Source organism: Erythranthe guttata, chromosome 4 (genome assembly GCF_056151865.1).
Source record: "Erythranthe guttata isolate IM_541 chromosome 4, IM_541, whole genome shotgun sequence".
Lineage (NCBI taxonomy): Eukaryota > Viridiplantae > Streptophyta > Magnoliopsida > Lamiales > Phrymaceae > Erythranthe > Erythranthe guttata.
Window position 1 is genome coordinate 15,579,233 of NC_142536.1, and position 24,825 is coordinate 15,604,057.

A 24,825-nucleotide genomic window follows, 5' to 3' on the forward strand; every position below is an offset into this window, starting at 1 on the left:
ATTCTAACGGACTAGTAGTTTCAGGAAGTGGTGAAAACAACATAGAGTTATGTGTGATTTAAGAAATGTTGGAGAAACCATGTCAGCGCCTAGCTCTATGATGTCTAGACCACTTACTGAAACTAATAGTCCGTTAGAACTCTATCGAAATAATATATCCAATACATTATCCCGTTAGAGTTTTTAACAATGTTTCAGGGGTGATTGTAATTACCACTAGCACAGGGACCTTAAAGTTATTTTATCATCCCAGGGGCGTAGATATACTTTACCTTATAATTATGTGAGTTCATTTATTATTTTTTTCTAGAGGTTCTATTTTGGTTTACTGTGAGCTTTCTATTTAATTTGAATGCCCAATTTTTTACTCGAGCGTTAGAGGGCAATCGTAAATCACCAGTCAAATTCATATTGTTTTGTAGGTCGGCGAACGACTACATCATACTATTTTATAAGATCTCGAATAGAAGATATAAAACACTTATGCAATATGTCATAGATCATGTGGGAGACATTCAAATATGTCATAGATCCATCTTCAACATGCCCCTTTTAATAAGTATTAAAGAGATTCGAAAAACAAATGTTCATTTTTCGAAGAAAAAATAAAGAGAGACTATTTACCATTGGGTTATTATATATTATCATGAAACAATTTTATTTTAATTTAGCAAAAAAATTGAAAATATTTTACTCATTCTTTTATTTGCTCATCTAATTACATTGTGACACTCACGTTCATCAAGCGTGTAAGCAAAATAGATTCAACAAAATGAGATCCATTGACTTCAAATGTTTAAGAATTATTTATTGTCATGATAATGTTTTTATGTATGAATTCCTTTGTGATAATAATTTTAATTCCTATCTATCTAACATATATTTTTTTAATCTCAATGGATATTTTATATTTTTATAATGAGATAGTTCGCAGCCAATCATATAGTTGCATTAAATAAATCTTCACTCATGAGCAAATCTTACAAACAACACAAGAAATGTAAATTTTACTAGACACAAGAGATATGTGACTAGTTCGACCTGAAAATATTGGCAAATTTTATTTTAAACTCGGATATATAACATTGCACTCTTTTTCTTCAGCAACAAATATTTTATATCAATATTTTAAATAGCAATATTGAATTGACCATCGTTATAAAGTTCTTATATAACCTTGGTTATTAGGTTGAAATCTAAATTTAAAATCATTTTTTTTCCTTTTTTTTCCATTTGTATTTGTAGCATGTTTTGAATTTTCATAATTATAATAATAAACAAAAAAAGAATAATAATAATAATAGTTAGAGGGATTAAAATTTAAAATAAAATCACAATTTAAGGGGAATACGTTGTCGGTGTACATGTTATAAGAGCAACAGGGGCAATTATTTGTTGATGGACAAAATAATTTTATAATTACTATAAGAAATCTATTGTGTTAAATTAAATATAGAGTTGACCTGGTTACATTATGATAAAGTCAACCCTTCCATTGCACTTGAAAATTGGGTTAACATGGTAGACTTGTACTCAGCATCGTTTTCTGAAATTTCAAAAAGGATATATTATTTTTTTCTCACTTTGTACCGAAAACTAATTAATTAATTAAATATAATCAATAAAAAATAGTATGACACCACTAGTTTTTTGAGTAATCATTATTAAAAATATTAAAATAATCTCGCATAAAACCTACTTATTTGCAAAATGGTACCAAGTCAAATTAGAAGAATATCATAGACCATCAATGATAAAAATACCACTCAAATTCTAATTTATTCTAATTACATTCCTTAAATCCCAATTCAATTTTAATTTCACCAATTAAGGGATTTTGATTGTTGTTAACCATAGGTCAACAATGTTGACTTTTTTTAATTTTCTTGTCCTCCTTACTGCAATGTTGTTGTGTTGACGGTAAAATGAACAATATTTTCTTTTATCGGTGATGATATTATATGAATCGATAATAATACTGTGTTGACCGGTGAACACGAATATTGAAAATAAAAGTAGCAAATGCCAATTCGTATTGTGATCCCCACTTAGAGATTGATTGGAACTTGGTTCTTTGTTTTATTCACTCTATTCTTTTCCCCTTTCATTGTCAAACTCCAACATCCCCACTATTATTTTACACTATAGTTTCATTATTTTTTGTCTATTTAAATAAACTATATTATATATCTTGTGGTGGTGGTGAAAGAGAATTATAATATGATTTCTTATCTTTATTGAAGTCCAAAAAGGAAACCAATATAAAACGTATAAGAAAGTGACTGTTATTTTTTTAAGGTAAATTATACCTACGCCCCTGAGATATGCTAAAATAATTTGAAGATCCTTATAGTATTAGTAATTATAGCCACACCCACGAAACAATTACTGGAGTCAAGATTTCATGTCGTGAGGACCGATATGCATTATATTTGTTTCCCGCAGAACTGTTAATGCTGCCATATACGAAAATTTATAGATCATTATCTAAAATAATAAGGATTTAAGAAATATTATGAGAGTCATGTCACCCCATAACTCTATGTTGTCTCCACCACTGTTTGAAACTAATAGTTCGTTACAATCCTCACAGAATAACTTATCCAATGTATTATTCCGTTAGGGTTTCTAGCAATGTTCAGGAGTGATTGTAATTACTGATATTATATGGGTCTTAAAGTTATTTTAGCATACCTTCGGGATGTATGTGTAATTTACCATTTTATATATATATACTCGCCACTATGTCATATTTTATTGTAGTTTATGAATTTATTTCTAAACTTTTAATCATTTAATTGAAAATTTCTTCTTGGGTGCAAACAATGCCAATATCACCTAGATATATGAAAAATCACGTGTTTATAAATGATCGAAAATATCAATCATTTTATAATATATTTATTACATGAGACATTTTGACTGAAAATACCTAAAAATAGAATTACATCGGGTGATTCGTATTTAATCAAATCCGCTACCATATTTAAAGTCTTCCATTAAATGTTACTATTTGTTGAATTAGTAGCGCCCATTCTCACCGCATTTAAGTTTATATGGGGTGATTAAAAAGGAAGAAAAAAATTATCCTTAAAACCATATCTTTATTTTTTTTTAATTAAAAGACTTTTTTAGACATTTCATATTTAATATCAAGAATTTAATACAAGTAAATCAAGAATTTCATATTGAAGCTTATGAATCAAATATGTTATTAATTAAATAATTATTTAATCAGTGGGATATTAATTCATTATCACCTAATCCAATGTAATCTGACTTAGGCAAGTAAACGAGACCTAAGTGAATGTGTAAATGATTATCTTATTCGTAAATTGTTTTTTCGTCATTTTTTAATTACTCAAAATTAAAAATAAGAAATTGAGTCATTTCATCAAAATACTCATACATACTATTTTCATTTCAGTAAAGTCAAATTGCACTTGCTATACTCTCGTATAATAGCTTGTAAATCATATGAGAGGTCCACACTATGCTAATTATGTGAGACAAACTTGACCTAGCGACCGTTGACAATGAAATTCAAAACTCGGTCAATTGACACAGATTTACTTTCTTCAACCGCTAGATAAACCTTGTGGTACCTCCACTTGTTTATATTGAATTCATAAATGGAATAACATAATTATATTGGTTCTTCATATATATATTTTATATTTATATAAAAAGCCACGATAGGGGCACTTTTGTCATAATGAAATTCGTAACACGTCCAAAATTAAAACAAGAATTTGCATACTACCAAAAGTCGCTCTTGCTTGTCCATGTGAATTGCACTATCTCAAGAGTGTGACATCGACTTCAACCACTAATACATGTTATTTATACATAAGTGGGGTTAATATAATAAATGGCAAATTACGGCAACCTCTGAGATATATTAAAATTATGAGAAGAATCTCTCGTGTTCTGATAATTACAACATCTTTTAACTATATATTTTTTACATATCTATTTTTAAAGTGTCAAATTTACTTACTGAATAAGGGACTTTTTTCGTAAAACAGTACATAATTAAAGGAGTAGTTGTAATTATCTAAACATAATGAACTTTTCCATAATTTAAGCTTATCTCGAAGAGCCGTAATTTGCCCTTTAATAAAATATCGGGCATTGGTTATTCAATCAGAAGCCGTAATTTTCATTTCACATTCTCGAATTTTAAATTAATCACAAGCTAATCAAATTTGATTTTTCCTTTCGATCAATACATATACATGTCACATTCTTCAATTTTAATATATCACACTATAATAAGATTGGTACTTGATATATGATCATTTTAATTAATTTCAATATACTTTGCAAAAAAATAAAATATCAATTCATATACGTGTTTTTATTTTCTATTGAATATATATCTTTTCAATTATATTTTCTTCTCGATAATACATTTCATTGAAAATATCAACTAATTTCAGTATACCTTGCAAAAAAAAAAAAGTTGGTTTAAAAATAATATGTTTAGAAATAAATGTAAAAAATAATCTTTTTGTAACATATAATATTCTAACTTCTAATAATGAAAATATTATCTTATTTTAAGAAGAAAATAGTTTCCCATTTTCATAGGATATTTTTTTCCATTGGAGCATTTATTAATTATTAATTTTGAGAGTGATATAAATAGAACACATTTTATAAGACACGTTAATAATGATAAAAACGTGTGTACTTTATAGTCTTTTCTATGATTTTCGTTGGAACCGTTGTACTATTGATTGGGGCAAGCGAGTTTATATCTGTTAACTCAAATTTGAATCCACTTGCCAACAGTTGTTCGGTTGAATTTATCATGCATGAGTAACTTAATGTGGTTTATATCTTCCGTATGGTTCCCTAACTATAATATAAGAGTATAAGTTTATTCAATACACCTATATAGTTGGTTGTACTTAAATATGTCGATTATGGACGATTTCCATTCAAAACTCAAATCAAAATCAATTATAAATCAATTTCCATTTTGGTTTAGACATATAATTAAATAAATAAAAACATATTTTAAATATTGACGGGGAAAAAATTAGTTTTCATTCCTCAAATTCGCACTGATTTCACATTTGGTCCTCTCATGTTCACAAAACAAAAACATTCCATCATGTTCCAATATTTAACATTTTTAGTTATTTCTGTCAATTCACCGTTAGTATGTTAGTTAGGGAACTTACAGGCACACGCTTGATTCCGTTAGTTTTAACAGAAAAATTGACAAAAATGACTAAAAATGTTGAATTTTTGAAACATAAGGGACCAAATGTGTTTTTAGTGAACATAGGGACCAAATGTGAAATTGGTGCACATTTGAGGGGTGAAAAATGTAATTTTCCTAATATTGACATAACACATGAAAATTCGATTAGAAACACAGCTGGGCGTGAAAGATGCAGCCAAAAATCCATTCTCCATATTAGCTCAGCTAATCTGAACATTTAGCTCCAATAAGTAATAACATATCAACTCAACAACAAAAACAATCTCATCTTCTCTCTCTCTAAAACACTCTCTCTCTCTCTAAAAACTCTCTCATGCTTGTTTTTTTTCTTTTTCCATCCAGAAATAATCGCCGGTGACTTTTCAATCTGCAGAAATTAAGGGGGCTTCTAAAGTTCTTGATCTGCACACACACAAAAAAACACGCACAACACACACTATACTGTGTGTGTTCATCTTTCTTCTTTTTTCATTGGTGGAAAAAAATAAAGTGTTGAGAATTGAGAAATGATGGGTGTGAATGTGATGAGCAGCCGGTGTTCCCACACTTCCCATATCACCGAAATCATAATCACAAGCTTCTTTCGCCATAAATTTGAGTCTTAATTTTCTTTCTTTAAAAAAACACCTCTCGCAATCGATTCGGGTGAAAGGAAAAAATTGGAAGGGGGCAAGTGAGATTTAATTTTTAATACCTGCAAAAAAAAAAAAAAAAACAGTACAAGAGGTCGTAAAAAAAATGTCGGATTCTTGAATAATATTAATAATATTTTTAATTTGTGTAGCTTTTGAGTGAGAAAATATTCCGATTATGGGGAAACGGGGGATGGTCGGCGGCGGCGGGGGCCGCGGCGGTGATGATGAAAATCAGAAAGTCAAGATTTGTTCCGGCGATCGGCCTCTTGAATCAGTGTTTGCCTCGGCTCCGGCGAAGTGTTATCTTGGTATGTGATTGTTGACTTTTTTTTTTTTTCCTTTAATTTGTACAAAATCTGATTGAGCAATTCCTTTCTGCAGATCAAAGGGTTTGTATGCATAGATCACAAAAAAATGTTCCAACACTATTTGTATTTTTTATTTTTTTATATATATTTCTTAAGGTCAAATTACGAAAAAACCTCTCATATCTCGGTAAATACAACCAACTCCTTAATTTCGATTCTTCTTAGGCGTCCACCCCTGTGGTGTTAAATTTAGTGAAATCTTCTAGATTATGTGGAATATTCTCCAGTTTATATCCGTTTTCGCCATTCGAGCTCCAGATTTTAAAACAAGATGATCATAAGATGTGTCTCTTAGCTTGTAAATATCATATTATGGTGTATCAGAAACTTCATTTTTGCACAAAACGAGGACAAACTAGAGAACCCGCGGAATCTAGAAGATATTGTTGAATTTGACACCATACGAGTGTACATGTACGAAGATTTAGGTTGAGGGGGTTGGTTGTAATTACCCAAATATGAAGAGTTTTTTGTAATTTGACCTAACCTCAGGGGTGGCCATAAGTTAACCTTTTTTTTTTAATTGACAACACATTTGGATTCTAAATTGGCCCATAATTCGGTGGCGATAATCTCTGTTTTGATCCATAATCATGTAATATGTATTTAGTTTAATATGTATATATGCATTTCGATGTAAGGATTTGAGCTAACGATTTTCGAATCCATACTTGTGTGTGTATAACAGCTTCGGGCTCGAGGACAATGCTGAGTTTCGGGGTAAACAAATCAGGAAACTCGTTATTCCAATCTTTCGATCAAGAAGAGAATATTGGAGGTGAATACTTGGACGAGTATTTCGGCCAACCGGAGAAAAAGAGGCGTCTTTCAGTGGAGCAAGTAGAATTTCTCGAGAGGAGTTTCGAGGCGGATAATAAACTCGAACCGGAGAGGAGGGTCCAGCTGGCAAAGGAGCTCGGCTTACAGCCTCGTCAAATCGCGATATGGTTCCAAAACCGCCGGGCCCGATGGAAGACGAGGCGGGTCGAAACGGATTACGAGACGTTGCACGCTAGCTTTAAGAGCTTGAAAAGTGACTACGATAATCTTCTCCGGGAGAACGAGATACTCAAAACCGAGGTGATTCATCCATCAATCTTGAATATGTTTATTCTATATTATTTAGATATTTCATCAAAATAAGCTAAAAATCAAAGTTCATTTGCAAAAACGATAGCTTCTTTATTAGTTGCTTAAAGTTGATTTTTCACAAGTATTTGCAAACGCCTATAACTTTTAAAAATAAGCACTTATCTAAATAAGCTTAGCTCATAATCACTAATTTCTGTTCTGTTACGTAAAAGTTTTTTGCAGGCACCCCCAACTTTCAGGAATAAACACTTATCCTAATAAGCTTAACTCATAATCACTAATTCCTGCTTATGTAAAACAAAATTCCTGCCCTCAACATTAAGAAATAAGCACTTATCCTAATAAGCTTAATTCCTTCTGCTTGTGTATGAAATTTTTTGCAAACACCAATTTTGACGATATAAAATGCTTTGTGTTTATGTTACTAATACTTCCGTTTTGTCGCCACTTCAATTTTTTGTTGTCACTGCAATTAATTAGTGATATATCTATACTAGCAACATTGCAACAAAAAAGTAATCATGTGATGTTCCTATTTCCGACCAGGTACTTCGTCTGAAAGAGAATGGTCTTAACAACGGCACGGAGAAATCAAATTTTAAATTCTCCGACACTAAAGAAATCTCCCAAGCTATTCCGAGAGAAGCCATTGATGATTTGATTTCCGAAGACGATGAAGCGAAAGTGTCTTTTAAGAACGAAGAACAAAGCTCGGCAAAGAGCGATTCGACCAATGAAGAGAGTCCCCTTTTGACCAATGGGGTTAGCTCTTTTCATTCCATCGAACCCGATCACTCGGATATATCGCAGAACGGTGAAGATGAACTTAAGGAGGAGTTTTTACAGCTCGATTTCATCTTTCCTACGATTGAAGACATTCGTTATTATGGATTTCCAGTTGAAGAAGATCATGCTTTCGATTTCTGGTGATGTATTTCTTTATTCCTAAGGTATTATAATATTATATTAGTAATAAATGCCCGACTAAACCAATACAAAAGAGCGTAAATATGGCGGCTTGTTATAGCCGAACGGTTTGTTTTTCTTCTTTCTTGTGTTTTTCGAGGACGAAAAATCGGAAGTTCAACCCTTGTTGACTAAAATCGAAGACGAAGAAGAGATTGAGATCTTGAGTTTGAATCTCATCATGTGTGTAGGTATTAAGTCCACATCTAAATAAGTTGGTTGTTTATTTATATTTTATTGTTTGGTGATTTTGGATTTGCTTTTAGTAATTGACATTGTTAATGTTATGTTGTGATGTATTATTTATTTCCTTTGAAGGATTCATGTTTTGTGAATTCTTTCATGTTTTTAGAACAAGTCCAATTTTTAAATATAATATCCTTTCAATTATTTAAGGGTGGAAGTTGAATATAACAGCCAATTATATAAGTGTACTGGAAAAATTGTTATTCTTGTACAAAAACTTGCAAATCACACAAGAGATGTAAACGACGCTAAGCAAATTAAAAGAAGTGTGACAAAAATATTTTGACTCGAGACATCGCGCTCTTTTCCCCACCAATATGTATTTCATACCAGTTGTTTAAATAGCAATAATTTTGACCATCGTTATAAAGTTGATATCTAACCTTGATTATTAGGAGGAAATCTAAATTCCAAATCATGTTTTTTCCTTAATTTTCCATTGATATTTTCCCAAAAAAAAAAACATTATTATTTGAATTTTCACAACAATTAATAAAGAATAGGGTAAGGGGATCACTATTTCAAATCCCAACTTTTGCTGACTTGAATACCAAAAAAATAAAAAATAAATAATTAATTGTAAATTACTTTAATACCCTTAATGAAATTAAAACCAAAAAAAATATTACAAATACTATTTTCTTTCTTAAATACCAAATAATCAAAAACTCAAAAAAACCATTTCCCTCCTTACTCACAAACCCCTCACCTCCTCCATCTCCTTCTTCTCCCTCCCCAAAAACCCTTCTAAAAAATCTTCCTCACAACAAACCCTTCTAAAAAATCTCACAACAAACCTTTCTAAAAAATCTCAAAACTAAAGAAATTAAAACCTCACAAAACTTATAAAATTGAGTTATAAAACAATAATATGGTAGTATATATGAAAGGAGAACACATTAAGGTAAGTATCGATGTCTTTTTTGAGCTTCGAAGTCGATTTTGAAGTTTTTTTTTTTGAAACCCGCCGGCAATTTTCGACACATACATGTCGATTTTTTGGTCAATTTTCGACACCAACGTGTCGGAAAAAAAAAAAAAAAAAAAAAAAAAAAAAAATTCGACACATACCTGTCGAAAATTCTCCAAATTTCGACAGGTATGTGTCGAAAAAATACTGTTGGTAAAAAAAAAAATTATTATTATTTTTTTTTTTTTTTTTTTTTACCAATAGTGTTTTTCGACACATACCTGTCGAAATTGGGAGAATTTTCGACAGGTATGTGTCGATTTTTTTTTTTTTTTTTTTTCGACACGTTGGTGTCGAAAATTGACAAAAAAATCGACCTGTATGTGTCGAAAATTGCCGACGGGTTTCAAACAAAAAAACTTCAAAATCGACTTCGAAGCTCAAAAAAGACATCGATACTTACCTTAATGGCTTCTCTTTCCACATATACTACCATATTATTGTCTTATAACTCCATTTTATAAGTTTTGTGAGGTTTTGATTTTTTGAATTTGGAGATGTTTTGGAGGATTTAAGAAGATGAAAAAGATAGGGTTTAATTGGGTTGTCGCGGCAGTTACGAGCACGTACGGCGGCGGCGGCGGTGAGGGTTGGAGAGGAGAAGAAATGGTGGAGGTTTTTTTTTAACAACAAAGGATTTTTTTTCTTTTTTTTTATTTGGTTTTTGAATAGGTAATTTTTAATAAAATTTGATATAATTGATATTTTGTATGAAAGGGTGTTTTTGTAATTTTCTTTTTATTTTGGTATTAAAGTAAGAAAAAACTGATAAATATGTACTCAATTTTGGTTTTAAACTTGGTAGTATTCAAGTAAGCAAAAGTTAGTATTTGAAATAGTTGCCCCCATAGGGTAAACTACAGCAACACCTGAGGTATCGTCATATTACGAAAAAATGTTTCATGTTTGGGTAAGTACAACTATCCCTTAACTATGAATCTTGAGACTCTTTGATACAACCCCTCAATACTTCTTTTAATAGGGAAATGTCAAACATATATTGCACCATTTGAGAAAAGTTTTTTCCTAATTTCAGCCACCTATTTTTCCAATTATGCCCATGCCACCTCATCAACATTATCACAAATTATGGCCCTGCCATCTCATCGGCCGTTTTTTTTCTTTTCAGTTTTTAACTTTTTTTCTATATCAGGTATATTAATCGACTATGAATAATAAGCATAGTCAATTAAGAAACTGACTACTAAAAATAAAAACCACACAACTATGTAAAAACGAAAATGGACACTATTTTTACATAACAAATAATATACATAAATTGTAGATCATTTATACAAATCGAAATCAATCCACAAAAATCCAAAAATGAATTCAAAAAATGAAATCAAGTAACCTTAATCGATTACCAAAACAGTCGATTAACACTTTAATCGACTACTAGAGCATAGTCGATTAATTTAATCGACTACCGAAAAAGAACATAGTCGATTAAGTGTCCAGCCTGCGAGATTTCTCTACTTGCGCCGTCCTCCGCCTGATTTACCAAAAAACCCTAGATCTATTCCTCGGCGTCACTACGTCGCCACCACACTACTCCATCACCACCACACTTCCGTATTCTTATGGGTTTTAATGACAAATAAAGTAAATTACAACCCGCAACACGAGCCCAAACAAAACCACCATCACCAAACCCATAAAAACAAAGCCACCCAAACCCAATTTTCTACATGACCACCATCATATGTAAAAAGTGGTAGCAAAATCAAATAAAAAATCCATAATCTGCAGCGACGAAGAAGAAATCTTCGCAAAATCAAGAAACTGTGGGTAAGAGAAACGCTACTTGGGGTATTCACGAGCGTGAAATCCTCCGCCACGTCGTCGCCATAGTCTTCGTCGTGGATTTACAGAAGTTGTTCGTGGTTTAGGCCATGGTGATGGCGGAGGGGGAGAGAGTGGTCTGAGATCTGAATATTGAGAAGAGAAACGATAGAAACGGCGCAAAGGGAAAAAAGGGTCGGGAAAAGATGATGTATAATTAGTGTTAAAATAGTTACAATCAAATAAGGGTAGTTTTGGAATTATAAAAATATCATTTGGTGGAATATTAGCTAAGGGGTTTTCTCTAATTATTGTTTGGAGGGGGTGTTTCTTTAACTACATTTCCTAGATGAGGGGTTCTTGCTATTTTTCCAACAAATCTTCTTACACATCCACCCTTATGGTGTCAAATTCAAAAACATCTTCTAAATTCGATGGAATGTTCTCTAGTTTGTACTCGTGTAATGCGAAAATGCAGTTTCTCATGCACCGTATGTTAAAACAATTACCACATAACCCTCCTCTGTTACATAGTCAACGACATTAAGGTCCCTCCGAGCTGGTCGTGTGATACAATACACTCGTCAAATATGTGGTTGAGATTCGATTTTTGACGTGAAAAGACATAAATACCCTTTACATTATAAATTCCAAAAATAGCCCCTAATAAAGTTTACAAATTTTTTTCAATTCAGTCCCTTGAAGTTTCAGAAAGGCCCTCTTCTTCTTAAGTCAACGAGTGATTTACAATCTTCCAAAAATACACTGATTGAGCAGGTTTCTTGATCGTTGCAGTACATTCGATGTTGCTCCGAAGGTTGTGCACCTCTGTTTCAAAATCCGACCCGTACCCGTACCCGTACCCGTTCATCCCTTCTCCATCCAACACCCGCAAACCCACTTTCCTATTCCAACTCCTAGCCAAACCCAATACTCTCGTCCAATTTCAAAACCCTAAGATTAGGGTTTCACAGAACCGCCATTGCAGAATCAACCACCGTTGACTCAACAAGTTCCACCGCCTCTGCAGATTCAGGCACCGTTCACTCCACAAATTCCACCATGGACGAACCCAGAAGATCCGTACCGCTCCAAATTTCACACCCGGACACTGCGGGTCGGGTCGAAGTATTTCGTGCCCTCGAAAAAAACGTCGTGTTCAAACACCTCAAAGAAGTAAGACAAGACCTTCACTTCGGAGGAAAGAAGATGATTTTTATATATTTTCTGTATTTTTGTTTTATTTTTTTAATTAGGGGTCAACATGTTATTTTAATTAACTCAACAGGCCAAAGCTATGTATGAGGCGGTGTATTAAATAAAACACGACGTAGAGGGATATGTGCTAATTATTTTAATATAAGAGTTTTTTCATCCATTAAACATTACACAGGGGTCTGTGCAACTCGAAAATTCATAATTAGAGTGGTTATAGTTATCCACACATAAATATTTTTTTTCGTAATTCCACATTATCTCAGGAGGTGACTGACATTTACCCTATATCTAAGTGTGTAGATTTATAATGAAAAAAAAAAAGAAAAAAGAGTATTTCACCAAACGTGTGTAGCAGTTATAAGACCCTATTTCGGGTCCCAACTTTTGAAAATTAAAATTCAATTGTGTGTTATTTGCTAATTCTGAAGACACTTTTTTTTGCCCTCATCAAGAACTTGCTTTTTAAAAAAATGATGGTAAAATTTACAAAGGTTAAATTACAATATTTAACCATCATGCAATCACATAATTGATAGTGATGCAATTTATCGGCCATCGTAAATAAGCTTGGTGGGGGGTAGAATGGTCATTTCCTTTAAACAATGGATCATTATCTCTTCTCCCTTTTCCTCTGTACTTGAGAGTCGAAAATGCCTTCAAAATTTCAAATTGTCCTTCAAGTAACATACAATCTCTTGCTGCATAAGACCAAAGTCGAGATCGATTAGAGTGAGGTTCACTATTCATTTACGGCATTTTACATATCGAGAAGTTTGAAAAAAAAGACGGACTTTTAATCATAATCAATATTCCGGTCCGTTTACATATATAAAAAAAAAAAAAAAAAAAAAAAAAAAAACACGCACATTTAAATTAGTGTGAACAAAATGAATGATGGGTGATATACCTGATGCATAGTATAACATGCGTGTAACTATTTATTTCTCGTTTAATTATTGACCATGTATTGATGCTCGTCTATGAAATTTTCAAATAATAGGACAAGATTAAAACGAACGTAAAAATTCGAATCATGCGGAAAAAAGATTAAAGAAAACTTACGATCAAACAGAGAATAATGCAGCCAGTGGCACCAGGGAACAAAGCATACCAATAATTCAAATGGTGCAGCTTCATACCATCGATAAATAGCAACGGCAAGCTTGCAGCTGCAGAATTATTTTTGAATAATTTTGCGTTATTTAATGATGAATAAATTTATTTATAGATAAGAAATATGTAGAGTTAATAAACTAATTACCTGGAGGATGTACAGATCGGGTGAAAATCATGAATGCTATGGCGGCAGAAAGGGCGGTGCTTCTAGCTAGCCAACCAGGCCCGAATATCGAGAACGCCAAAACACCTATTGCTGCACAGCCAATCTGTGCTAAAAACATATTGTACTTCTGCAAATCGAAGCAAAAAAAAAAAGCCGATATTTAATAGCTTATTTATTTCAAAATACATAATAATTGCACTAGAATGAGAAGTTCGATCATATCTGAAACACGGCTTTTGAGATCCTACACTAGGTGAAATACACCGGGTAGATCTTTACCATTCATATACACACAAACACACACACACACCCACATTGGTATGTGTAGATCAACGGTAAAAAATCACCCGGTGTAACCTTCACCGGGTGTAGGATAGATAAAACCCTGAAACACGAGGACCGTGAATTTGTTTTTCATGCAATAGATGCTTAGCAATGCCAAGAACTTTTATATAAGTGAGAATGTAAGATACAATAACTACATCAAGTGGCAAAAACTAGACCTCTTATTACAAAAAAGCCTTATCGCACTAACGAAGATCGTGCACTTAATCGATACGAGGGTTTTGAACAACAATTTTTAGTTCTCGTAAATTTGAAGTAGCCGAGAATTTTCGAACAAAGGAGAATCGCGTGTATCTAAATCACAAGGAAAACGAAAAAAATCATTTTAACTAACACAAGGTTGAGACGTTAGAGCTCTCGAGATTAAAAGGCCAATAAAATAATTTCTTCACATATAATCATAGAATGAATCGAAATGCATCAAAATCGAATAAAATTATTAGACATTTTCGAATAAAAAACGGAAAGGTGTATTGAGAAAAAGTTTTACCCGAGCACCGGGAGAAGCCGGTGTGGCGAAAAGAACGGCGCAAACGGCTCCCATTGGTGCAATTGTCATTGAAATTCCTTTTGGTGCCAAAATTTGATCAATCCTCCCCAATATTGCCATTGCAGCAAAAGCCCCTGAATTACATTATAACTATTATTATTAGGGTAAATTACAACCACCCCAGACATATTGTCAAATTACGAAAAAACTCCTCACGTTTGGATAATTGCATATAGCACCATCAACTATGAATTTTCTTACATCTCCACCCTTATGGTATCAAATTCAACATAATCATCTAGATTCCGTGGAATGTTCTCTAGTTTGTAATCGTAATATGTAAAAATATAGTTTATGATGCACCACAATCTGATATATACAAGCCAAAAAACACATTTTGTGATCATCTTCCTTCAAAATGTGGAGCTCGAATGGGATAAAACGGGTACAAAATTGAGAATATTCCATATAATCTAGAAGATTCCACCAAATTTGAAACCGCAAGGGTGGACGTGTAAGAAGATTTATAGTTGAGGGTGGTTGTAATTACCCAAACATGAGGGGAGTTTTCATAATTTAACCATACCTCAGGGGTTTGGTTGTAATTTACCCTTCTTCTTATTATTATTATTTTTTTTTTTATTCATGTAATAAATAGTTGCAGAGTTCATAATCAAATCGGAAAATTTCAAACCACTAACTTAATCCTTCACACATGCATATATATATATATATATATATGACAATAATGTTTAAAAAAAAATAAAAAATAAAAAAATAATAATATTTAGAGAGAGAAACTGGGCTAATTACCAGCAGAGGGCCAAATAATATCGCTAAGGGAAGGAGATTTGGAGTTCTTCTCCGGCGACCAATTCTGCCATAGCTGCCCACCCACATTGCTCGATGAGCTTACAAACAACTCCTTTTTTCTCAGCCCTTTTTCTTTCGACGACGAGACGAAAGCAATTTTACCTCCGTTGGTTTTTAATCGACATTTTCCAGTGATTAAATTGCAGGAGGATAATCCGTACAACAATGGCGGACGACTCTGCAGCAGCGGCAGAGAAATCTGACCGAACCGGGCATGGAGTTGCATACCCATGATTGGTTCAAATCGGATTCTGATTTTAATTATTTGTTTGATTATTCAAGGACCGAAAACCCAGATGATAAATATATCTGGGATTTTGTGGGATTTCTAAAAGCGGAAATAACAAGAGTTAGAGAGAGAAACAGTGGAGAGAGAGAGTAGAGAGAGAAAGACCGTTGGGAGAAGTTGAAAGCCATGAGAGATGGCTGTTAAAGAGCTCGAAAGGGCAATTTGATCGTCAGTGGGGGGGTTTGTCCAGCTCAGCTGCTGACGTGCGACTTTTTTAGGTTTGTAATTAAATTACTATTTAATGACCGAGATAACGATAATTGTCAACTTTTTTGTTTCCATTAACATATGGTTTTGTTTTTTGCACATGGGCATTGTCGTCATTTTCATTGGTTCCCTACAATACTATGTAGTATTTGGATTTTGACATTACTTGGATGTGTGTATATATATATAATTGTTTGATTATATAATTAGTGATTCTTATGAGGAGTAAATGCGCCGAGCTAGCTCATGTTAGCTTGATAAGCCGGACTCTACTATATTTAACAATGAAAAATATATAGTAATTTACTTTTTTTTTTATAGGGCTGATAGTTTGTATACTATCCTCAATGTCGAATATACCTAAATGTACTACAAAATACGACAAAGTGGCTCCTCAACTTATCGGTCAGCCCTCCGATCTCTAAAATTGTTAGTTTATGTGCCGTAATTACCTTTTAGTTTTTACTCTTACTTTTATATGATATAAATATGTATTTTTGACTTTAGTACTTAACCATTTTTTTATTTATTACGTCACACTCCGGTTGCATGGACAAGTGGTTCTAGAAAAATATGTCATGTATTGTTTGGACATGAAACATGAGATGCATGAATTTTGAATATTAGAACTACGGATGGCACTTTAAATCGAGAATTTATGGGCTGAAAATGAAATTATTGAATTTCAAAAAGGGAACGGCTAAAACAAATACCGTTTCTTTCTCACTTCAATACCACCAACGTAAAAAATGAAAAATAAATAGATAATAAATAGGTAATGACATTAATACCCTTAATGAAAATCAATACCACTCATAAAAGTTGTGTGGTATTGATTTTAATAAAGGGTATTAATGTCATTTTCTATTTATTTTCTATTTTTTATGTTGGTGGTATTGAAGTGAGAAATAAACGGTATTTGTTTTAGCCGTCTCCTTTCGAAAATCATAATTTCTGGGCGAAATTTTTAGATTGGGAACAAAATTGTAATTTCATAAATTTAAAAATAAATTATAAATAAAATTTACAAATATATATATATATTTTTTAGAAATTTTTAGGTTGTGGAAAATAAAATTACGAAAGGAACATGAAAAAAAAACTGGGAGTAAATTGAGTAAAGCAGAGAAAGAAAGAAGCACACCTTTTATAAATAATCAGAGGCGTAATTCCGTCCGAAATTGTCTAACAAATAATACAATGGCCCGCCAACTTTGGAAAGAGACGGATTCTCTAACATGGCTTGACGATAAGAGACACATTGTCACATTTTTTTATAGCGACAAAGATGATAGTAAAGAGGAATAATTTGTGTTTAACCATTTATTAGATGAACTCGTTAACATTAAATTATTAATTAAAAACCAAAGTGAAGTCTTACATGATCCAAATATTAATACGATGTGAATAAGGAAAGAGATAATATGATAAAATAGAAAACTTAGTACAATTTTCTTAGTTTTTAGTTTATATCATAAGGTAGTCTTTTGTTAACCACTTAACACAATAATATTTATGGAGGCAATTAAAGCTATAAAATAGTTTGAATGATCAATACTCTAATGTTATCATGACATAACAAATGGCCCATTAGCTCAGTTGGTTAGAGCGTCGTGCTAATAACGCGAAGGTCGCAGGTTCGAGACCTGCATGGGCCATTTTTAAGATATTTTTGAGAATTCGATGAAGAACTAATTCATTTTGGACCATTTTTAAGATATTTTTTAGAATTTGATAAAGAACTAATACATATTCGTCTTTTCAAATGTTATTTATGTTATAAATGTTGAATGGGCCATTTTTAAGATATTTTTGAGAATTTGGTATAATACATTTTCGTCTTTTCAAATGTTATTTATGTTATAAATGTCATGTTGAATTAAATTTACCGAGACTTGCATCGGCCATTTTTAAGATTTTTTTGAGAATTTGATAAAGAACTAATACATTTTCGTCTTTTCAAATGTTATTTCTGTTATAAATGTCAAATGTTGAATTAAATTCTCCATTTATTTTTACGCTTCAAGGCCGTTTTTAAGATTTTTTTGAGAATTTGATAAATAACTAATACATTTTCGTCTTTTCAAATGTTATTTCTGTTACAAATGTCAAATGATGAATTAAATTCTCCATTTATTTTTAGTTTTTACGCTTCAAGGCCATTTTTTTAAGATTTTTTTTAGAATTTGATAAATAACTAATACATTTTCATCTTTTCAAATTTTATTTCTGTTACAAATGTCAAATGATGAATTAAATTCTCCATTTATTTTTATCCTTCAAAGAGTGCAATAATAATATTCCCTAGATTGAAAAATAATAAAATACGGGTATTAGCAGGAGGTTCCTCCAAAATATTTGGTATGCATTAAAAGACAGACAATATTTCTCATTTTACTAAAGGTTCTCTAATTCAATTTTGAAACCCTTTAATTGCGTTATTGAGCGTAGAACATATAGAATAAATTAATATAGACATTCAATAGTATAGGGAGCTTAGTTAGAGAATTTAGGACGACCCTGGAGAGATTGCTTAGAGAGCTGTAGATTGAGTATTATCAGTCCGTGAATAGATGTACTCCATAGATAAGTATACATACATGAAAAATATACAGTGGAGAGTACTACAACGAGAGCTTAGTTACAGAGCTTAGACAAAGAACTATACACACATGAAAAATATACGGTGGATAGTATAAGTAGAGCTTTTAGTTATGGAGTTTAATTTAATTATGTTCAGTATTCCTCTTCCATGGAATACTTACCTATTCACAATCAGCTCTCCCCCATATATGTAGCTAATCAAAGTTAATCAACAACAACCATTCATATCCTTCAACGGTGCATTTACAAACGCATATTCGTTTTTCCAACGACTATAGTGTGTGAATTTGTATGTTTGAGTGTGTATGTGTGCGTGTGATAGTCAATTCTTATTCGATGACAACGACGACAGAGGAAGACAACAAATGTGTGAGTGTGTGAATTTGTATGTTTGTGTGTGTATGTGTGCGTGTGATAGTCAATTCATTTTCGATGACAACGACGACATAGGAAGACAACAGTGGAGGGTGAAGACGGCGGTTGCGGGATGAGAAAAGACCATGGTGGTGCATCGAAGATATTGTTGAATCTGAAATAGAAAAGAAAATAGGAAGAAAGGAATGGATGGACAGGTGGGAAGAAAACTTGGTAACTCCGTTTGAAAATGATAGAGAAATGTTAATAAATTGGTAAATTTCAACCGTCCTGATTTAAAAGAATATTAGTGGTTAATATGATTTTTAGCAAATTGACACTGTAAAATAATCTAAATGAAATAATTGAAGCTATGAAAATTAAATTCATAATGACAAATTTATCAAAATTCAGTTTATGAGCAACAGAAGACCGCGAAATACACTATGGCCGTTCCAACTTTTGAGCAAATATCATCAGGATTTCTTTTATTTTTTGCACACATGCATATTTTGTGATTCCAACAGAAAAGGAAAACGTATTTTATACATCTAGACTTTAAAAGGCTAGACATAGAATGGGAATTAATTAGGGGTGAAAGTTGGAACGGAATTTTCAATTTTTTCCGATTCTAGTTTGAAGACTTTCGATTATGGAACAACTTTTTTAATTTCAATTTCTAAAATTCCGATTTCCGGTATTTTCTAATTTTTTAAGATTGGAATCGGAATTATATAACATAGTTAGAATTTTAAATTTTCGATCCAGTTAATTTCCTAAATTAATTCCAAAAAATTGGATTTTGTTTTCCAAAAAATTACCAACAATATATATAAAATTTTATTTATTTCACATAGTGTAGAATAAATGGATACATATTTTTACCTATGCTCCATGTTGGAGAGCATTTGTTATTTTTCACATAAGAAAGGATCTAGTTTCTTTCAGAGTTTTGACTTTTGTCTTTTATCATTGAGGGTTTAGAATTTTATGTGGTATTTGAAAATAGGTGTCTAAAACAATTTTAAAAAAAATAGCCTAGTGCATTAGGAGTTATTATAGTTATTTTTAAAATAAGAATTTATAATATTAATAATTTTAGTTTTTAGATTTTACGAAAGTGGATGCTATTATTTTTTAAAAATTTATGAAGTTTTCGAAACTCTTTAAAAATGTTGATACTCATGTAATTTCCGAAATATTCATAGCTTAATTGGAATTGGAATAAGTTTTATACTTCCAAAACAAAATTGATTTTTTTTTAAAGATTAACTCCGATCCATTCCATCTGACTTCCAGTCTTAGAATTAATGTTAAAAAGATCAATTCAAATGTGATTTATTTTGTAAAAATATTTAAAATGATAGTAAAATTGGTTTGATATTTATGGTTGATGACTTGATACTAGTAGGTGAAGTACATACACTAATATTTTTGAGGTGTCAAAATATCATTTTAGCTATAAAATAATCGAAGTTTGCATTTAGATAGAAAAATAATAGAGCTACAAATCTTAAATTAATAATAACAAATTTAAATGTGTAGATATTTTATTTTAATTATTGAAAAATTATGTGTATTTTATAAATAGGTGGAAGCGTGAATGCCATGCTACACTACATAACAAATAATGCCAAAAATAACGACATGTGTTTGTTGGATTTAACAAAAAAAAGCACTATAAATACGTGTTTGCGTTAGCAAGCAAAAAATTGAGATAAATACGTACGGATTTTCGTGCACATTCCATATTTTCAAACAGAAAATATATATTAGATAAATTATTTGAAACTAATTACTAATTATATATAGGGTAAATTACGAAAACTCGTTGAACTTTGGTTAATTACGAAAAAAAACCCTTTACCTATCCATGAATACTAAAATTCCCCCGACATTTGTTCCGTCTTAAGTCTTAACCGACCCCCTAAAGATGTGATTTTTCATGATTTTTCTTTTTTGATTGAATATTCCCTAAAAAATTCCAATTATATTCCTACAGACGTGACATTTCTTTATACTACTTTTTCTAGACAAAAATTACCCTGAGGGAGCATTTACATGAAATCTTTATTCTTCTTAAATAACATATTCACAACTTTTTAGTATTATCATTATCAATCTGACCGTAATTTTTGTCTTAAAAAAAGCAGTATAAAGAAATGCCACGTCTAGATAGGTAGATTTGACATTTTTCGGAAAATATTCCATAAAATCAAAAAATATCCGGGAAAAATCACACAATTAGGGAGTCAGTGTAACATAGAAAATGTACAAATGTCGGGTGAATTTTGGTAATTACTCGTATGTGGGGGAGTTTTTCGCAAATTAGCTAAGGTCAGGGAGATTTTCCTAATTTACCCTTGTATATACATATTTTATTTTTATTTAATTTTCAAAGCAACCGAATTTGTTTCTCATTGAATTATAACGATGGAACTATTTCAAAGATTTTGCCAACATACTGTTCCGAGATACATGCTTTTAACAAGTCACATGCAGTTCTTTGTATTGACTATTGACTTTCTAAATTATTTATGTGGAACGAACAAAGAATTTTGAAATAGGCTAGAAACCTAGAATAGAAGAGAGAGAAAGAGAAACAAGAGAGAGAAAGAGAAAGAAGAGAGAGAGAGAGAGAGATGGAGATCGGAAGCCACTCTCAATCTGGTAAAGAATCCCATCTTTCTCCTTCCAAATCCCAATCCATGAAGAAACCTGGTGGCTGGAGGGCCATCAAATACATTCTTGGTAATAATTAATTCGCCCAATTTCATTTTTTAATTTTTTTTTAATTTTTTTTTTGCATGGTTTTGTTTTCGTCACATGAAATTAATGTTTTGTCTTTTTTTTTTTTTTTTTGGTAAATAAAAATTTGAAGGAAATGAATCGTTCGAAAAATTGGCGTCGATGAGCCTAATAGCCAACATAACGGTGTATTTGCGGACAAAGTACAATTTGAGCGGCATACTTTTGGTTAACGTTGTCACGTTATGGGCCGGCACATCGAACGTCTCGTCCATCGTCGGCGCCATTGTTTCCGACGCTTATTTGGGACGGTTTCTCACTCTCCTCTGCGGTACCATTTGTTCACTTTTGGTATGTTCCTTCTTCTTTCATTACATCCTTAAATTCATTCGGGAAATCAGACATTCATTAGTAGAAAAATGGTTTTTTACTACGATCATTAACCGTAGCAAAATGTATCAAATTCGTACTAAAAAGGCTTTTGTGACACATTTGCTACAAATTTGCCCCTAGCATATACAGGCGTGACAAAAGCTTTGCTATGGTAAATAGCCGTACCAAATACTTTTTTGTAACGGTAAATCCTAGTATTTCCTACGACTTCAAAATTGTTTCGTCGTAAAAAATATCTTTTATTACGATTTTTTACCGTAGCAAAAAAATTCGTAGTAATAAGCAAATTTTCTACTAGTGGTTATACCTGGTTATTTACGCTGGTTATTTTGAAGGTTCTCATGCATATAAATTTGCATAATTAATTTTCTCAGGGAATGGCAGCTATGACACTAACAGCAAGTATATCCGAACTAAGGCCGCCGCCATGCCAAGAGCCAGCACTCTGCATGCAGCCCCACAAATGGCAGCTGGCGTTACTCTTCGCCAGCCTGGGCCTCATCGCGATCGGGGCGGGGGGCATCCGCCCCTGCAACATCGCGTTCGGGGCTGACCAGTTCGACACCAACACGAAAAAGGGGCGGGCCCAGCTCGAGAGCTTCTTCAACTGGTGGTACTTATCGTTCACCATCGCCCTCATCTTCGCCCTCACCGGTGTCGTCTACATCCAGACGAACGTCAGCTGGGTGATCGGCTACGCGGTCCCCACTGCCTGCCTCGCCCTCTCCATCACCATCTTCCTCTTCGGCCGCCACACGTACATCTACAAGCCCGCGCACGGCTCTGTATTCGCCGACATGGCGAAGGTCGTCATCGCCTCGTATAGAAAACGTAAGACGAGATTGGACAACGGCTGCTCGTACTACAACCCTAATAACGAGATCGACACCGAGGAAGCGTGCAAATCTAAGGTTAAGTGGCTCAACAAGGCCGCTATAATCGTTCACGACCAAAACGAGCTCGACTCGAACGGAGCACCGATCAACAGTTGGCGGCTTTGTAGCATGAAGCAAGTCGAGAATCTGAAGTGCTTGGTCGGAATATTGCCCGTTTGGATAGCCGGAATCGGGTGCTTTTTAGTAATGGATCAACAAAGTACGTTTGGAGTATTGCAAGCGATTCAAATGAACCGATCGATAGGGAAGCACTTCCAAATCCCACCCGGTTGGATGGGAATATCGTCCATGATAGCTTTGTCGATATGGATACTACTATACGAGAAGCTCTACATTCCGACGGCGAAGAAATACCTGAAAAGGGATTCGAGGATGGAGATGGAGCATAGGATCGCCATCGGGATAGTGATGTCGATCCTGTGCATGATCGTGGCGGGGTCCACCGAGACGAGGCGGCGGACCCTCGCACTGAGGAACGGCTCGTTCGAGTCGCCCCTCCACGTCTACATATTGCTGCCGCAGTTCGCGCTCTCGGGTCTGACCGAAGCGTTTGCCGCGGTGGCATTGATGGAGTTCTTCACGAGGCAGTTGCCGGAGAGTATGAGGAGCGTCGCCGGTTCGGTTTTCTTTCTTAGCTTGTCGGTGGCGAGCTATTTGAGCTCGTTGATTGTGAACGTGATGCACTCTTTGACGGCCGGGAGGGGGAAAACGGCGTGGCTCGGCGGGCATGATCTTAACCATAATAGGCTTGAGAATTACTACTTCTTGATTGCGGGACTCGGAGGCGTTAATTTGCTTTACTTTTTGTTTTTCGCGAGGAAATATGTTTCGTTTTCGAAAGATGTGAAAGAGGGGGAAGAAGATGAAGAAGTGGAGTTGGAGAATGTCAAGTGATGTTATGATTTTTTTATTCCCTCTTTGCTTTGAGGTTGTGTTCTATTAATTAGGGTTAACTATTTTTCTTTTTTTTCTTTTTGTTTTCTTTTTTTTTTTTGGTGTTGGAGTGGTTGTTGAAAGCTCTTCCAAATAATGAGGTTCATAGTATGGAAGATTGCTTGAATTTTTTGGTTCTTTCTTGGGTGTTTTTTTTGTTCTTTTCAAGAAGATCTATAATATTGAAAAAAGAAAATTATGTATACGTGTGGAAATGCAGTATTTAATTATAAGGTTATAGCTGCGAAAAAATTGTGAACCTTAACCGGGCCGGTTAAGGATCAGGTCCAACCCTCCAGCTCGAACAACGGCCTGATCATCTGGGTCATACATTTTGAATTTGACCCGCCGGCTCCTGGTCGACCCACTCATTTTGAAAAATTGAGCCACTTTTTTTAATCTGAGCGTTGCCAATGCATTTACAGTTTATTTTCTATTTTTATTTCGACGGGTCTTACCGGCGGTTAACTGCCGGTTAATTCACGGTTTTGTGAAATGGGTGAACTGTAACCGGCACTTATGGTAAGGGTTCGGTTAATCGAACCGTACCCGGTTCAGGGTTGGGGTCAGGTTCGAACCGGACCCTTGGTCATTTCTAGTTCCGTTCCATTAATTTTGATCGCAAAACAATTTTTTTCATTTCGAATTCCAAAATTACGAATACGAATTTTTCAATTTTTTTTTTCCTTGATGAATTGAAATTGGTTCTTTTACCACTAAATCGACTATACAACACACATTTAAAGAGAGTTGAGTTCGAAATTTCCACCAAACGTCACTGTAGAGGAGATTCGAATACCACCTAGGTTAAACCTTAATGATAAATCGAGTATGCAGAACGATGAAAATATTGTTGCTGTTTTTTTTTTTTTAGTAAATTCAAGTCCATTACAAG

At 33.3% G+C, this 24,825-nt stretch overlaps 3 protein-coding genes and 1 non-coding gene across 4 annotated transcripts; 3 read left to right on the plus strand and 1 right to left on the minus strand.

The window, feature by feature from the left end:
- The first annotated feature begins 5,374 nt into the window (after positions 1-5,374).
- On the plus strand, positions 5,375-8,681 carry LOC105972558 (homeobox-leucine zipper protein ATHB-20). The gene is made up of 3 exons (XM_012997521.2): positions 5,375-6,179; positions 6,928-7,319; positions 7,878-8,681. The coding sequence occupies exons 1-3, from the start codon at positions 6,047-6,049 to the stop codon at positions 8,259-8,261; spliced, it is 909 nt and encodes a 302-aa protein (XP_012852975.2). The 5' UTR covers positions 5,375-6,046; the 3' UTR covers positions 8,262-8,681.
- A 4,294-nt stretch (positions 8,682-12,975) lies between these two features.
- On the minus strand, positions 12,976-16,002 carry LOC105972560 (uncharacterized). The gene is made up of 5 exons (XM_012997522.2): positions 15,447-16,002; positions 14,634-14,767; positions 13,778-13,925; positions 13,579-13,685; positions 12,976-13,214 (listed from the first exon to the last, which is right to left on the minus strand). The coding sequence occupies exons 1-5, from the start codon at positions 15,736-15,738 to the stop codon at positions 13,173-13,175; spliced, it is 723 nt and encodes a 240-aa protein (XP_012852976.2). The 5' UTR covers positions 15,739-16,002; the 3' UTR covers positions 12,976-13,172.
- A 1,584-nt stretch (positions 16,003-17,586) lies between these two features.
- TRNAI-AAU (transfer RNA isoleucine (anticodon AAU)) lies at positions 17,587-17,660 on the plus strand. Its single transcript has one exon. It is a non-coding gene; the product is annotated as a tRNA-Ile (tRNA).
- Positions 17,661-21,359: 3,699 nt separating this feature from the next.
- On the plus strand, positions 21,360-24,135 carry LOC105972622 (Major facilitator superfamily protein). Its single transcript, XM_012997592.2, has 3 exons — positions 21,360-21,711; positions 21,842-22,059; positions 22,476-24,135. Exons 1-3 carry the CDS (start codon positions 21,603-21,605, stop codon positions 23,889-23,891), a joined length of 1,743 nt encoding a protein of 580 aa, XP_012853046.2. The 5' UTR covers positions 21,360-21,602; the 3' UTR covers positions 23,892-24,135.
- Positions 24,136-24,825: the final 690 nt, after the last annotated feature.